This window comes from Mus caroli, unplaced genomic scaffold, assembly GCF_978045245.1.
Source record: "Mus caroli unplaced genomic scaffold, Mus_caroli_1 scaffold_1, whole genome shotgun sequence".
In the NCBI taxonomy this organism is placed as follows: domain Eukaryota; kingdom Metazoa; phylum Chordata; class Mammalia; order Rodentia; family Muridae; genus Mus; species Mus caroli.
Genome location: NW_028227256.1, coordinates 75,212,250 through 75,229,792, shown reverse-complemented (window position 1 = coordinate 75,229,792; position 17,543 = coordinate 75,212,250). Strand labels below are relative to the sequence as shown.

General features: G+C 41.6%; 1 protein-coding gene across 3 annotated transcripts in view; it reads left to right on the top strand.

Annotated features, from left to right (window-relative positions):
* Positions 1-17,250, top strand: part of Pax3 (paired box 3) — a 107,176-nt gene extending 89,926 nt beyond the window's left edge. For all 3 annotated transcript variants that reach the window (XM_085841286.1, XM_021156775.3, XM_021156768.2), the window contains exons 8-9: positions 16,150-16,396; positions 16,895-17,250. In XM_085841286.1, the coding sequence (XP_085697412.1) occupies positions 16,150-16,396; positions 16,895-16,929 (282 nt within the window). In that variant the 3' untranslated portion in view covers positions 16,930-17,250. The remainder of the gene's footprint in view (positions 1-16,149; positions 16,397-16,894) is intronic.
* Positions 17,251-17,543: the final 293 nt, after the last annotated feature.

The following is a 17,543-nucleotide window of genomic DNA, read 5'->3' as shown; positions in this document are numbered from 1 at the left end:
TGGCACCACACCAGGCGAGAACAGCTTTTTAATGGATTAATTTGGTTGAAATTTTTCATGAGAGGAAACTGTGATGGGAGCTGTTCTGTGAGAGGCAGGATCCCATCAGAATGTCTTAGAACTTTATTTTCTTCGTTTGTAATGAAAATAGCATGACCTTGAACTCTGTATATGACATGGTTAGTTTCTTGCATGCAATAGTCAGGGAATGTGGCTGTAGAAATATTACCTAAGCAGATGCATTAAAAATTGATCTTCCAGCCATTAATGCTCATCTTCAAGAAAACTGTCAATGACTTCAGAGTTGGTGGCAGGGTGGGGTCATTTCATATCTAGCACTGAAAAAAAATCTCATAGGCAACTTTCCCTGTGTTTATTTTCTCTTACATACCATGTCAGTTCTGATTCGTGAATAACTAGCGTTTCTTGTGTTTCTACTGTAGATACCTTAGGGTTCTATGCTATCTTAGTTCTTACAGTGTTCCCACCATATCAGAAAAATGAGAACAGTGTTCTTAGGCAAAGCTGAGGACAAGACAGGGACTGAGTGACTCAGTACCATCCGAACATATATGAAAAATAACAGAAGAGAAAAATTGGAGTTAGAACTCAGATTTCTACAGCTCTTTGGACTGAATGTTTTGCCTCAATGCCCCTATTGAGGTAAAAGATGCCTACAGTGGTCTTGGTTGTCTCGCTTCATCAGAAAATTAGCATAAGGAAAGTTATGAGTTATGACGAACCCCAGTCTAATGACTTGCTTCACCTACTAAGTGAAGAGACAGTCAAAACAGCGTGGTGGTCCTCTAGTTCCTGCTTTACAGAGAATCCATTGTTGACACGTGGATTGGATCATATGATTCTGAGGACAGAACTGGTGACTGTCACTTCTCTAGTCTCCACTTGCCCTTCTGCATCCTCCACCCCTGCCTTGTCACCTAGTGAACTGACAAATTCAATGGTGGGACTAATTCACCATTAGTGTAAGGGGGGTGGAAATTAGAATCTAGGGTTCTTGGTTGTTGGTTTAGAATCTAGTCTTTTGTTGAGTGGACAAGAGGCACACTTCAAAACAAAGCAGAGACAGAATTTTAGTCACATTTGAAAAACACTAGTAGAGACTAGTTTTCTAAGCTGGCCTGTTGTTTTTTTATTTTTGTTAGTGCTAGGGGTTTAATTTAGTTTTCGGCTTTAGATTTATTCATTTTATTTTATGTGTATGAGTGATTCGTCTGTATGGATGTACATGTCCCACATGTATCTCTGGTGTTCACAGAGGTGAGAAGAGGGTATTGGATCCCCTGGAGTAAGGGTCACCATGTGGATGTTGGAAATTGAACCCAGTTCCTCTGCAAGAGCAGTCAGTGCTCATAACTGCTGAGCTCTTTTTCCAGCCCCCGAATTTAGGTTTTTAAGTTTAGGTTAATTTAGAATTGTTTTTGATAAGCCTGACTGGTTTTCATTTATCTTTTAATTTCTACCAGTAATAAAAACATTTTGTGCTGACTGTATTGCCAAGAACCAGTCTCAGCTTGGAGAGGGGTTCTGTGAGAAGGCATGTCTGGGAGGGGTGAAGTAAATAATTCGAAGTCAAATTGTGAGTCCAAACCGACCTATGTTCTGTTGGAAATGACGTTCCACACTGCTTGTGCTCTCTCTCTCTCTCTCTCTCTCTCTCTCTCTCTCTCTCTCTCTCTCTCTCTCTCTGTGTTCTGCTCGGGACCGCTTTTCAGATTGCTCTCTGTGTTTTGCTGTCTCAAGGTAGCTTTCTTTTGAAACTCTAAAAACTCTGGATAGCTCATTTCTTGCAGACCAAAAGCCCACTTTTATTTATTTATTTATTTATTTATTTATTTATTTATTTATTTATTTATTACATATTAATTCAGTCATTACCCCAGGTTCCTTTTTGATTACCCCATGATTCAGCATCCTACAACCCTAGCCCCTTGATTCTTAGAAAGGAATAGCAAGCACACACAATAAGGTAGTTGGATGGGACCCTACTTGGAAATTACCATTCTGACCACACCTGGACCTAAATTAGCTCTGTCCCAGGATGATCTTGAAATCAGGAATCATCTGCCTTTGTAATTGTAAACAAACAAACAGCTGAGCTGGGCAGGATCTGGCCTTGAGATCACTACTCCCTAAATCTCTTTATCTCTTCCTTTAGTTACTTTCTGACAAGCTGTCTCACAGTACAGCTGCCTCGGTTCCTTTAGATCTGTGAAGCTCCATATACAATTCATAGTGCATCGTTATATTTTGCATCATTGGGAAATTATATATTTTCAAACTCATGTTTTCAGCATTCTTTCCCACAGCCGTGAGGGCTGTCCTGAAGGTCACAGCACTCTACTATTTTGCTGAGACATAGGCATACCCTTGTCTCCTGGACTCATGCTGTCTCTGATTATCATGGAGTCATTAACCTTGGTAGAGGGAGGGATGTGAAAGTATGTACATTATATTAGAAACAAGCCTTATGCCCACAGCAACAACCAATCTTCGTGGAGGCCCACGCCCTGCTGGCTCTATTCTGGGGCAGGAAACTATGTAATAATGTCCCTTACATGGCCAAGCCAGACTCAGCACTGTATAGAACTTTTTCCAGGACAACCACTGGTGATATTTTTTTTATACATTGACAATGGGTTCTTTTTATATTGTAAGTCTTTCTAAAAATTAAGATAGATGGTAGTGTACAGATTTTCCATCTGAAGTGTTTTTTGAATGATTGTGGCCAATTCATTGTAGCTATCTTTGATTGAGTCTATTTGGCATATTTAAAATATTTGTGGGTTTTTTTTTGATATTTTCCCCACTATCACAAATGGTGGTACATTGTTGACTATTTAAACTAGCAGGGAATAGAATGTATGCATGGGAACCAATGTGTCGAGGTATTTTCTTGTATTTTGTTTGTTTGTTTTCTATTTCTTTGCTTTTTATTTTTCTTGGCACAAGATCTCACTCTACACCAGGTGGGTCTAAGACTTCTAACAATCTTTTTACCTCAGACTCCCAATGCTGGAATTACAGGTGTGAGCCACCATAATCAGTTGACATCTAGTTTTTAAATAAGGAATAATAGACACATCACTTGCCATATGGTACCCACCCTTTCTCTATCTGCCTTTTCCTAGTTATTCTTCTGTGCACATGAGTCACACATTTCTGTTACTAGTCTCTGTCAAGGGAAGCATTATGTTGTAAGAAGTTTTCAATGGGCTTAGCCACTGCCTTTGACCTGCTTGTCCTGTGAGCATGGCCAAATGGTTTCACAAATGGAGGGCTGGCCTCCCATTTGCTAGCAAAGGCTGGATCTGTCCGGAGACTTGAGGCAGGATTCTCAGAGACAGACAGGGGCAGCGCAGGTTAAAACCTCAATATTTTTTACCTTCTGAATAGTCGTCTGATATATTTAACCTTTCTAGGAGACAGGGCTCAGAATGAGGCTCCAGTCCACTATACCCCCACCCCAAGAAGACCACCCAACTCTCCCTCATGAGGTCTTTTCCTGGTAACAGTAATTTTCTTTTGAAAGGTTATATTCCCTTGCTGCAAGGACAATACAGAACCCATACACACAGATTATTGATTTCCCTTTCCATAAACACTGTTCTCAAAATCTCACTACATATGTGGGAGATACAGAGGACACTGACTTAGAAATTGGATTGCAAGGAAATAGTACCACAAGCTCAAGACATGAGGCTCATTAACATGTGACCCATGTTCTTTTAATTAGCTTTCCTTTGCATGAAACACTACCTCCAGTGCTCCCCCATCCCCAAAGCACACATAGCCCACACTCTCAACATGGGCAATTAGACTAAGAAACTTTATAAATTCATGTCCTGCCTCTATCGACTTCTATAAACTTTGTAGGATTTGTCGACAGCTTCCAACAAGTCCTTGAATGAAACACACTATCACTTGGTTACAGGGGGTCTAGGGAAATTCTCTATTGTTCTGTCATCTATGAAAATAGGCCAACTTGGCAGCATTTAGGGTTCATCAACAATTACAAGTGATTCTTCAAATGTTTTGGGTTTGGTAAAACCTAAAACACATTTTTGCCAAGTACTTTTTCTCCTTAATTTTTCAAACTGTGTATTTTAGGGAACATTTGATCCATATGGTTTTGATTCATTTACTCTCATATCACTGGTTTTTTTCTTTTCTTTTTCCTATGGAGCTATTTGATATACAAGAGGCTTTCCTACATTCAGTATAAAGCTCTCTCCTTCATAGAAGGAGGAAGTGCTGTCTGCAGCCTCAGAGGCCATAAATCCCAAGACCCACTGCAGCAACACTTAAAACTACATTTGATATAAGTCTGGGTCATTCTGCGCACACATTATGTTTAGAGCTGATGGGCAGAGTTTCATTCTGGCTTATGAGTGAAACCAGTGACAAAATAAGCAAATAGGCTTAAATTACAAAAAAAAAAAAAAGGTTTTGTTTTAGAGAACATTTAACTGTTATTAACAGACCCCTGAGGTCAGAACTTTGCACAGAGGCCGCCTTTCAAATTTTGCCCAGGTCTTGGGTAAGATGTAATCGAATAACCCATACACCTGTCCTGTGTCATGGCTAATGTCCTGAGGGGGCAGAAATTCTCATAAAGATTTGTGTACCAGCTTGAAAGTCTGCTCAGGACTCAGCACCTCCGGAAGAAAGAGTTGGTCTGCGGATCTCATCAGCTTTGTTGACCATCCATCTAAGTCTGGTTGAACTGTCTCATGCTTGCAGCCTTGAGATCACAGGCCTGACACACAACCAGAAAGAGTGACTGAATCTCCACACTAACAAGGTGGTGACTGAGGGCACAAGAAGCCAGGCTCCACTTCTGTTCTTATTCACATTTCACAAATGAAAGCCTTTACATCAAATTCCCGTCCAGTTGCTTTTAAAGAATAATGTTAAAATTGCAATTATTAGTGTGTAATGTATGTAAATTGCATATTTGGTGTCAGCCATGCTTATTAGGCAGTTTGGCCGTTTCATGCATATATGTATTAGACTATCGTGTTCCCATTTCAAATTAGATTTCAATCGCTCAATACAGTTTCTTTGGACAAACATTTGTTAATGCTGAGACTGATTAGGGAGAAGCAGCTAAGTGTTAATATGTACACATTAAAGTCAGGACTGCTTTTGATTCTGCTTGTGTTTTCCTTTTGACCACAGAGTTGAGCATGCACTCACACGTTTTCGCGGCAAAGGCAGAATGATGCTGGCTTGTCCATTAAGATACAAAGAAAAACTTGCCACAGATGAGCCTATTATATGGGTGGACTTTGGCTGTTAAAGCTAAGCTATTAAGAATAGTTACGATGGGTGCTTTCCTGCTTCATCTGTTTTAGGGAAAATCTTTGCTGTCAGAAAATTTCTGCCCTCCCCCCCCTTTGTGCCCTTTCTCCAGGTAAATACAGCAAGGTTTCAACTATTGGTACAGCCAGCTCTCATCTCAAGAGAACTGTTTCTTTCTGGACGTTTTAGATACACGTTCAGAGGCTGTTTGAGGCTAGTATTATTGATAAGCCATTTGACACACAGATTGCTGATCCAATCAATCCTGTGCCCTCCTCTCTCTTTCTTTTTACTGCTCTGAAAAACCAGCCAAGCAGGTGGTCTGCCACAGCAACCCAGTTCCCAAAGGAGCCCCTTCCTTCCTCCACACTTTCCAGAAACTCGTGTGTGGAAGAAAGAGGAGGCGATTTTGATTAAGGAGATTTGTTGGGTGTCAAACAAAGCTGGAATGGAGACATGTTCCGTTGGAAAGCGGCTGCTCTCCAAAGCCTCCATACCTTTCTGGTTCTTTTCTAAAGCGACCCATGAGCTCATTCCCAGGGCTTGAGAGACCCCACATGTTTACAATGACTTCAGACTGTTTACGATCATAAATGAACCCATTTCAGCTATACCAGAAGAGCTCTGGGACATTTGTGTATTTCCAGCCGTCCACATCCTGCTGGGAGGATGGGGACTTCTGCTCCCTGGTGCATATTGCTGCTGTTAATTCCTTTGTTGAATCGATAGGAGCTGTCACTGACTGACCTGGTGCCTTGAATTTTGCTCTACAGGTTGAGGTCCCTATCCTTAAAAATATGAGGAGTGTCCTGGCTTGCAGTGACTCTAGGTGTGGCTTTCTGGCTTACTTATATGTGGACAGTTGTGAGAGTAGCAATGGGTTAGATCAAATCTCCTTCTTTATCGATGGAGGGCCCACAGGAGCCAACGGCAGCAATAGAATCACAATCCCTAAGAGAGCCACAGGCAAACCTTTTCTGTTGTTTGCTTTTGTGTGTATGTCTACTGAGTTGATATAAACAGCCATTCTCTCAGCTCTGTCTGTCCGTCTGTGTGTTAAACAAATTAGACAGTGGTCCAGGTCCTTTTTTTTAAGGCTCATTTGAATTCCTCTAGCCACTGAAGAGGACAAGAAAAATTGAGTGTGATCGCTTAGTTTCTAACGAAGCTACTAGAATAAAAAGTTTGTCCTCGTAGTTTGCAGTATGCAGACGAGCCATGCTAGGTTCCCGAGCAAGGCCTATGGTCTGAATCAACCCTTTATATGTGGTTGGAATGCGATGTAAAGCTTTTAATTTATTACTGCATTTGCAAAATGGCAATATCTAGAGAAATCTGAATACTTGCATATTTATTCAATTACGGGCTGAATGTATGCTCTGTGTCACAAACACAGAAGACTCGATTCAGTCATTAGTTGTGTACTGTTTTTTGTTTTTTTGTTTTTTTTTCCCCCTCCCCTAGAGAATCTGTCTGGGTTTCATCAAAGGTGTATATTTTTCAGTGTATAGGGCACTATTTAAAAATGGCTCTTGGCGTTCAGATTGAGGTTGGTACACTGGAATTTCTGAGACTAGTGACTGTGATGTCCCAATGACCAGTCCAAGGGGTAGGCAGCTGGGAGGCCTTTTGAGGGGGCGCCATTGGAAAAATACACTTTTCTTTATGAGGTACTGTGTGATCCTTCTACACATGTAGACAATGTGTAGTGTTCAGATCAGTGTAACTGCTTTTCTACCACTCTGACATAGTGGGAACATCTGGCTTTGAAATACCCAGTTATTTGTTGACAATCATAATTAGAATATTTTGTTACTTTTTTATATCAAATTTGACCTATAGACCCATGATCCATCTCTTTGTGCCCCTGCCCATTCTCCCACACCTTTCTGAAAATGCTAGACTGGGGTTTTACTGTTGTTTCTCCTGCTCTTCCTTCCCCTCCTCCCCCTCCATCTCCTCTTTTGCTTTGTAGATGCGTTTTTTGAGCTTCCCCATGTAAGTGAGGACATGAGGAGTTGGGCTTATTTCACTTGACATATGAGACTGTGAAGTGTGGGGATGGATGGACGAACAGACGGCTCAGTTGGTAAAGCGCTTGCTGTATAATCATTTGGACCTGACTTCTTATACCCAGCACCTACGTTAAAAACTGGACACTAGGGTGTATACCATAGCTCCAATGCTGGAGAAATGGAGACTGAAGGATCACTGGGGCTTCAGGCCATCCAGCTAACTTACTGGACTCTGTGAGCTTCGGATTCCAGGAGAGACTATGTCTCAAAAATCAGATGGAAAGTGATGGACACTCAAAATTAATGTCTGCTTTCTAAACGTATGAGAATACCCATGTACCCACATACATATGGACACATGCATTCGTAGACCGTGTGCTTTGTGGAATCACAAGGTAGTGTTTTTAGGTTGAAGGGAATGTTTTTTTTTTGTTGTTGTTGTTGTTGTTGTGAGACACTGTGCAGCCAATCCATAGTGCTGAATTAACAGAAGTGTCTTTTTAAAGAAACAACGGTCCTTTTTCTCACACAAAATACTCACGTGTCCCTGAAGCAACTTGCTCTTAAAAAGTTCTAGTTAACCTATTATAATCTGTTCTGAGGCTCATACATGGCCCCCATGGAGCTGATCCCCTGCCTGTGTTCCTCTGTGGGAAAACCCTGCTCAGACTCAACCTGCCTCTGTGGATGTCACACGACTATATTTATAACGTGTTGAATGCCAAACTATCAACATTTAAAGGAACATTTCCCAGGAAGTAATGAACAATTGATAACACAGGTGGAGACCCAACTCATGGCCCATTCATCTTTAAAACAGTTCACTCTTGCACAGGTGAACCTGTTTTTAATTAATGTCAGATATGCCCTCTGCCTCCACACATTCTCTGGCCTCTATGTAAGGCTACAAGAGGATGACCAACTTTAAAGAAAAGGCTACAAACTGACTGACTACTAATGCTTAGGTAGGGCAGATAAAGGGGCAAATGAAAGAAAAAGATCCGTGTTAGTCACTTGACTGCAGTTTGGGTGCAATTCTCTGATCTAAACAGAACCCCAAGATCAAAACTACTAGGTTTCAAGCCATCCTCCATCTTGTCTAAGCTCTGGGTGGAGGGAAGAGTTTTAGGGAGAAGGGAATGTACACTCGGTCTCCTACTTCCTTTCCTCAAGGAGGTGGAGTTGAACTCATTGCAGGCAGGCAATGTGGGTTTCTAATTTGTTGGAAGCTATTTATGGGTCTTAGGTTGAGCTATGTACCAAGTTTGGTGAAGAGAAGGGTAGATGCTTATCAGGGTGGATCCGCTCTGCATTTCCTTAAATGCAGGTTTAGTTTATAGGAAATTAGAGAGAAATTCCAAACTGCCATCTCATCAAAGCCCCGAAGGATGCCCAAGCATAGAGATTTTCCTTTCTATAGTTAGAAGTCCCAAAGGGTCAATTAGCATTTAGCAAACATATCCTGAAGCAATCACGGACCAAAGCTGATCTTCCACAGTTGAGTTCTCAGACAGGTTGCTTAAGTAGTTGTGGGTTTGAGAGCACACTCTTTAGAGGTCTACTGTGATTGTGAGAAAGTCCCTGCAATGAGAAGGGTTAACAGCAGGTAATGCTATTCCTCCATGGAAAGAAAGAGTTGGAGACTCTGTGCTAAGTGATGAATGAGGGTGTCTGACCCACATCTGTTTTGCATTAGAATGGAACATTGCCCTGACATCCCCAGGAACATTTGTCAAGATTCCCCGGACAGAGCTTCTGTAAATTACATGCTGCGAATGTGTCAGGGTCAGATAAGAGGATATCATTAACTTCCCAAGTTTACGAAGGGCTCTGTCAGTCCATGGGAATACGCTATGGGCCAACAATTTTTCCTTGAGCTATTTTCTTATATTTTTCATTCATAGAAGGAAAAATATATGTGCCTTATCCTCCAATATTGAAGTGTTCCTTTCTCATAAATCATATTAATTATAGACATGGTCCCAAAGCATATTAAATGCAGGCATGCGTAAATGAATTAAAACATATGAGAAGTTTATTATGTCCATGGTGGGTCCAACATAGTCTAGTATCTATTGTGTTTAACAAGCAGACTTTTTTTGTCTAGGTAGACTGAATCTTTTCTTAATAGAATTCTTTTTTTTTTTTTTTTGATGATGATGATAGGTAGAAATGGCGTGACTGTTCATCATTGGCTAGAAGTAAACTAGGTACACACATATGCACGCATGTATATGTATCCATTGAGAGCCATTTCTATTTGCTTGACTGAGGATGTAGCTTAGTGGCTGAGTGCTTGCCTACCATGTATGGAGCTCTAGGCTTGGTCCCCATCACTTCAAAAAACAAAAAGAAAACAAGGAGAATAGTAATGAAAATACTAAACAGTGCATGGCTATCAACATCACTTAGCCTACTGAGAAACAGGTACTGGAAGGAATTCAGAAACTGAATGTGATTTCTGTGGTTGCTCTCTAGACAGAAGAAGACTTCAATCGGAACATTTTCCTACCATGCGCTTTGCAAATGAAACTTGGAAGTCCTCATGGCATGGGGGCCACATGTGTCTGGTACTCATTGTCTTTTTTACCCCTCATTAGACACTGCTACTTGTGTGTAATATATGAGCTAAGGATAATAATAATAATAATAATAATAATAAGCAGCATATCCTTAGCTAAGCAGGTTCCATGCTTCTCTATCTAGTTAGATAGAAGTCCTCCTGTCCCTTTGCCTGACTCTCACGATGGGTGAGAGGTCACCCTGCAGACCTCAAGAGAGACCCCTGCCTTTAGGCAACTTCCCTCTTTCTTACAGCTTTCAAACGGACAGGACCCCAAATCTAATTATTTAGATGCTAATCAATTGCAGAATAATTCCTAAGGCATTTAAATCTGAAGATGTTTTCTGAGCTGCATGCATCGTTTAAAATTGAGGTTTTGCAGCCTCAAGAGTACACTTGCTAAGATTTAACCATTAATGGACTCCAGGGATACCTGTGTTGGCAAAAGGCATTCAATAGACTTTGTTTGTTTGTTTGTTTGTTTGACTTTAGAGATAAATCACATCTTTAAAAAATGTGTCCTCAGTAGAGTTTTGGAGGGAAGGGTAAAAGGATCAACAATGAACAACTGTGTGCATCACACACTGAAGCTTTTTAGAAATAATTAACTAAATGGGTGTTGTTAAATTGTAAATCAGAAGAACGTCTGATTACTTGAGAGCAAGAAGAATAAAGTCCGGAGTATGAATTCCTCCTGAGGCTAAAAGAAGCACCTATGCACACCCCGTAATTTGCTTTGTCATTTTAGATCTCTGATAAGTTCTGAGCATTTCTGAGGGAGGGACGGCAGCAAAGTCGCAATGTCTGTGCCAAGACAAATATTTTCCAGACACATCGTTTTAAATGTAAATCTTAATTTGGCCCATAGGGTTTTTTTTTGTTTTTTTGTTTTTTATCTTTTATATTTAATCTTACAATAGGGAAATTAATTCAAGAGAAATGCGGCATGAAGCAGTTGTAAAGAGTTGCTCTCTCCTGAACCATGTAATCTCCCAATCAAGATGTAAACAACCTATTCAGAATCCTGAAACTTGAGAACAAGCTGCAAGCGATCTTCAGAAAAAAAAAAAAAAAAAAAAAAGTCTCTAATAAAATGGGTGATGGGGGAGCGGGAGGAAGGAGAAGTGTGGACCCAAAACTGAAAGGTTTTTGGATTTGTTTTTAAAGGTCACCTGGGAAACAGGTCAGAGGTAGTGCCTGGGTGACACTGCAGGAGCCATTCAGAAATGTGGTTAGTAGAGTGTCTTAATTCAGATGCCTTGATTAGAGGCATGTTATAACTGGGTGTAAAAATCAAGAGTCGCAGGAGAGTAAGAGGGATTGTTGCTTGCTGAGGCTGATGACCTGAATCCCATCGCCAGGATGGGCATGGTGGAAGGAGAGGACCAACTCCTGCAAGTTGTCCTCTGACCTCCATAGTCATGCGGTGACACACTCCCATCACCCTATACCACACACACGCCTCTTCTTGCATGCACATTGTGCACAGACAGAAATGCAGATGCACATACTGCTGAACAGTCAAAGCGACCCTCCTCTTTCCCCCCTAGGATAGACCCTTGATGTAAGGAAGCCTCTCTTCCTCTAGTTCATCTCCATCACTTACCTGGCATTTCCTAGAAATATGGTCAGCATCTGGGAGGCAGAATAGAGCAGTTTTGAAATTGTTTTCTTCAAAACTATTTTTGGAAACAAAGCAATTGTGTTTCCCCCTATACTCAAAAAAAAAAAAAAAAGCCACCCTTGTAGTAGACATAGATTATTAATGATATAAGGGAGGGGTTAGGGACTTATTTTTACAACAAATGAGGATCTTATTTTAGCCTTTGAGCCACCAGTTGCTGTAGGAAAAACATACATGGAAGACATACTAGAGATGCTCTTTGAGAGGTGAGGGCCTCGTGGCATTCCATGGGCGTATTGGGGGGAGAACCAAGAAACTTATTTACTAACTTCTTATGCATAAAAGAAGTTTCTGTAGTTTCCCTTAAAGCACATGAAGCATAAAATAGCTTTTAAGGAACCATACATAAAAGTGTAACGGGACCCTTCCATAGAGAGTTGAGGTTTTGAACCCTGTCAAGGGAAAGTGGGGCCATTCCAATTCATATGTTCACCTCCCCCATAGATCTCTACTTTAATTTTAAAATGACAGGTTATTAAAATGGTGGCTGCCTCGAGGTTTAGCAATATAAATCACTGAGAAAAACAATAATAATTATTTACTAGTCTTTTTCTCTTCCTACTCCCTGTCTCTTCTTCCTCCTCCTCTTCCTCCCCCTTCCTCCTCCTCCCCTTCCTCCTCCTCTTCTTCCTCCCCCTCTTCCCTCCTCCCTCCTCCCCCCTCCCCCTCCCCTTCCTCCCCCCCCTCCTCCTCGTGTTCTCCTTCTTCTCTTTTGAGACTGAGTTTCTCTGGGTAGCTCAGGGTAATCTTAATTTTGAAGTCTGTGCTTCAGCCTCCTGAGAGCTGGCATTTTAGGACCTTGGTGTCTCCAATCCCAATTTTTGGTCCTTAAGTTGTAAGGATCACAGTGAAAGTAAATATTCATGTCACAATGCCTCTCTGTTGGGCTACCTCAGTCAGGGATAGGGACCAAGGGCAACTGGTTTCAAGTTCTTTATCTTCCTTCACTTTAGTCATTGAGCTGTGAAGCTAAGGGTATTCCTAAGCCAGAAGCAGTTATTTAGGTCTCTGTTTGTTTGTTTAAGATAAGATGTCATTACGTAGCTTTGGCCGGTCTGAAATGCTATGTAGAGCAGACCTGTTGGTCTGAACTCATAGATCCTCCTACCTCTGCCTCCAGAGTACTGGGATTAAAGGTGTGTACCACTCCACCCTGCAAATTCTTTAGAGTCTTAAAGGCAGTCCTAGAACCTGGTGTCTTTTCTCTATCTTCCAATAGCTAACCCAAGCTCTTAAAGAGAGATTTTGTTCTAATTTTTTTTTCCCCCAACACAAATGCTGCAAAAAGTTGAAGCACGAGCAGGACCAGACAGTGTTGTATCGTTGTTTTTCTCATGGGAAGAGCTGTTTAAGACTCTGGATAGTCATGGTGGTGCACACCTTTAATCCTAGCATGTGGGAGGTAGAGGCAGGTGGATCTCCCTGAGTTCAAGACCAGCCTGATCTACATAGTGAGTTTCAGGACAGCCAGGGCTACATAGAGAGATTCTATCTCAACAAACAAAAATCCTTCCCATTTTGTTTCCTCCTACTTGGAGAAAAAAAAATGTTACCTTTTCCTCCAAAGTTCTGCAACTAGAAATGTGTGGCAGGGGACTTTTAAAGTTTGTCACACGGATGTACATGTTTAGATCTTGCATGTGCTTTTTGAATTTTGCCCCAAGTTCCTTAGCTCTTAAACTCTGACTGTACCTATATATTCCACCTCTCACTTAAAGTCACATACGGTGAACTGAGTTTTTTTTAAAAAATCTTCCTGAAGATCACCATTCATTTAAAATTGAATTTCTGGGCTGGTGAGATGGCTCAGTGGGTAAGAGCACCCGACTGCTCTTCCGAAGGTCCAGAGTTCAAATCCCAGCAACCACATGGTGGCTCACAACCATCCGTAACGAGATCTGGCGCCCTCTTCTGGAGTGTCTGAAGACAGCTACAGTGTACTTACATATAATAAATAAATAAATCTTTAAAATTGAATTTCTTTTGACCCAATACCACTGTATATTTTCTTTGCAGGATGGATAGAGTCAAAATGGTCTTTCCTAAAGGCTTATTTAACATAGTTAATTCCAGCGCACGCCCCCTTCAAATGAAGAAAACAACTCTTACATAGTTGTATAAGCATTATCAACTTATAAAACAACTTATAAGCTTATAAACATGGGCATGATCTTACTAGAAGCTGTAGTCTGGAGCAGTGTTTCTTAACCTGTGGGTCACGACCCTTCTGGGGTCAAATGACCCTTTCACAGGGACATCATATCAGCTATCCTGCATATCAGATATTCACATTACAATTAATAACAATAGCAAAACTACAGCTATCAAGTAGCAGCAAAATGATTTTATGGTTAAGGGTCACCCCAATATGAGGAACAATATTAAAGGGTCACAAAGTGAAGGCTGAGGACCTGTTCTGGTGCCTGTCTTCCTGGAGCTGTGAGCCTCTGGATTTGCACCCTATTCTGTTAAGGTCATTTGCTTGGAACCCCCAATAAAACTATGCTTAGCTTTTCCACAGATTTTGCCACAGATTTTGCCAACAAATCTCGATCCCTGGGATGGTTTTCAGAATTTGAATTTACAGTGTTCTGCTCTTACCTGCCTTCCTACCAGTGATTGGAAGACGAGGCAGAGGGAAGAGTGACCTTTCGGATGGCAAAAGGTAGTAAGCACCTCTCTGGGATGCTTATCTTGTGGCCCATTAAAGGTGGATCAATTTAAAACTTTATTAAGATTTTGCTTACTTCCAAGGTTACACAAACTTTCCCCAAAGGAGGTTATGGGATCTTGTTTTCCAATCCAAGTAAGAAAGCTTTAATGGGGGTGTAGGAGTAGCTTCAAACCGCACTGTGATAGAGCCCTTGGATCTAGGAGGATGTTGCCTGAATTGCCTGTGTATAAATGCAGCTTTGTGCTTAGCACAGAGGATCGTGGTCTGTTTTAATTTTAAACTGCAGGATCATGCTGGACTGTTGTGCAGCTCAGGGGTACCTCCCTAGTAGGACTGTTTGTTTTTGAGAAGAGGGTTCTCTACCCGCTAATAGGTTGCTTCTGCAGTTGCTTTCTGGGGAAAGTCACTTTCTTTTTTTTGTTTGTTTGTTTTTCGAGACAGGGTTTCTCTGTGTAGCCTTGGCTGTCCTGGAACTCACTTTGTAGACCAGGCTGGCCTCGAACTCAGAAATCCGCCTGCCTCTGCCTCTCGAGTGCTGGGATTAAAGGCGTGCGCCACCACGCCCAGCGGAAAGTCACTTTCTTGTGTGGATATTTTCTACTTTTGAATGAATTTCCCTCTGAGATTCCATGATGAAAGGGTTGGGAGGGCCATTGAATATGAGCTTGAGAAAAGCTTTGTGGTGCTGATCAGAGAGCTTTTGTTGTAGTGTTTTTTAAGGTGGCATATTTCTTTGGGGTCATTTTTTCACCTTAAAAAACTTCTATGTGTGTCATGCGAGTCTAAGAAGAAAGGAATCGCCTGGCAGTAGCAGCATGTGCTAGGAAGATCTTTTGATTTGCTTTGGCTTTTGAGATGAGGTCTTATGTTATAGCACAGGTTAGCCTCCATCTCAGGGCAATCCTTTTGCCTCAGCCTTCTGAAGGCTTGGGTTGTAGACCTTCACCAGCCTGCCCGCCTGCCCAGAAACTCTGTGACCATTTGTTTGGCACCATTAGCTTCCAAGCAGTGCTAGGGTAGGAAGGTAGTGAGTGTCACCTCTCTCTGCTCTCACAGATCAAAGTGGCAAAGTGAAATCACATAGTAGGCTTAATGAGAGAAGCACAGGGGACACTGTGGAGGAGAAGGATCTCTAGTTGCTCACCCAGGGTCCAAAGAGAAGCTGCTTTGAGAGAGAGCTTGGTGAAAAGAGACATAGAGGTCTTAGGATACATACACAAAAGCTTGACTTAAATTTATTTTTTAATTTTTTGCAGTGCTGGGGGGTGTTAAACACATACATGTGTACATACATACACACATATATGTACACACATATAAGCACTCACAAATATATATGTATATATACATGCACAAACACACATATGTGCATGCATACACACACACATACATGCAAGTGACTTTTTAATTGCATGGTTGGGATGTAGCTGTGTGGGACTTGCTCAGCATGTATAATCCTTGAGTCCAATTCCCAGAAACACACACATACACACACACACACAATCACTTGGGTGTCCAGATGTACTATATTAGATGGTTTTCTCTCTAGACGTATATAACATCTCCCTCTGTCGCTTCTTTGCTTTTCTTTTGAAATTCCAGTCTGATGTTATCACAGCAGACATGGTGTAATCTCTCCTCCTCCTGTCTTCTTCCTCTCCTTCCTTCTTTTCCTTCTCCCTCCCCTTCCTTTTGCTGAAACTGCCGTCAGATGTTATCTTGGGTGAGGTCATGTGGCTGCCACTTTGAATCGGGGTCAAAGCCTTCAGAAAAGCTCCTCCATGGCTTTCTAGAGACATAAAAGTTGGCCTTTCAAGATCTTGCGCTGGTTCGGGGCTGCCATCTGTTTCTGCCCACATTTTAACTTCTGCTCTGCCCGTCGTCATTGCAGGTAATGGGACTTCTGACCAACCACGGTGGGGTACCGCACCAGCCTCAGACCGACTATGCTCTCTCCCCTCTCACTGGGGGCCTGGAACCCACGACCACGGTGTCAGCCAGCTGCAGTCAGAGACTGGAACATATGAAGAATGTGGACAGTCTGCCCACATCTCAGCCCTATTGTCCCCCCACCTATAGCACCGCAGGCTACAGTATGGACCCTGTCACAGGCTACCAGTATGGGCAGTATGGACAAAGTAAGCCTTGGACGTTCTAGGGGGTAGTTCCTCCTGGAAGGGAGAGAGATCACCTCTTGTTTGAGAACGGGGAACTGGAGGCATGTTTAAGCCTTTCATCCCAGTATCATTTTTTTTTTTTTGTGGCAAAGCCAGCTGATTGCTACAGCACAGGCTCCCTTGTGTAATTATTTGCTTAACTGATGTCAATAACATCTTGCAGTTATTAATTGCTGGGACGGAAAACCGGATTGTCAGTAGGTAAAACACGGAGGTTGGCCAAAATGAAATAACCTCTAGCATTAGAAACACATGTTCTTAATGAGGTCAGCGCCAGGATCATATGGGGATAAGCCCAGGACACAGAGTTGTGTCAAACTTGTCTCAGGAATAAAAATATTAGTCTCGATCCTTTGATACCGTGGTATTAAATATGACATTGTCAGCCTGTAGCTGATCTTGCCCCTAACTGTGAATTGTCCCAGCATGACCTAAAAAGCTGCGTGTGTTTCCTTACAGGTGCCTTTCATTATCTCAAGCCAGATATTGCATAAGTGAACTGTCCACTTGGAGCCCTGTTTCCGGCCTCCACAGACTAGACATGAAGAATCTTCTCAGAAACAAAACAATAAAAAAAAAATAAAAACAAACAAAAAATAAATGAAAAAAAAATTCAGCTTTTGGGGGAGGTGGAGACAAAAGAGATTGATTTTCTTTCTCCAGTAGTTGCTTTCAGATTCTTTGAATATATTGGACAAAAAGCAGGAGAGACAAGGAAGACCCAGAGCTATAAAATGCACCATTTTAAGACAGTGATGTAACTGGCTACATATCAAAATGTCCCCAAATCTTTGTTGCAGATCAAAGAAGCTAAAACATTCCGTGTGTGTGTGTGTGTGTGTGTGTGTGAGAGAGAGAGAGAGAGAGAGAGAAAGAGATTGATTGATTTTCACGGGGTGCTTTGAGTAAGCAGAATGTTCCCATATATTGTAGTTGAATTCCTGAAAGTTAACAGGTTTGATGTCTAAGGCTGACCAAGTTTATGACATTCACACTGCTTATGTAGTGAATTGGGAATGGAGAAATCCTTGATTTTGACACACTGGAAACCGATATGAAAACCAACACCACCATTTGATAGGGCTCTAGACTAGATGTGAAGGATCTC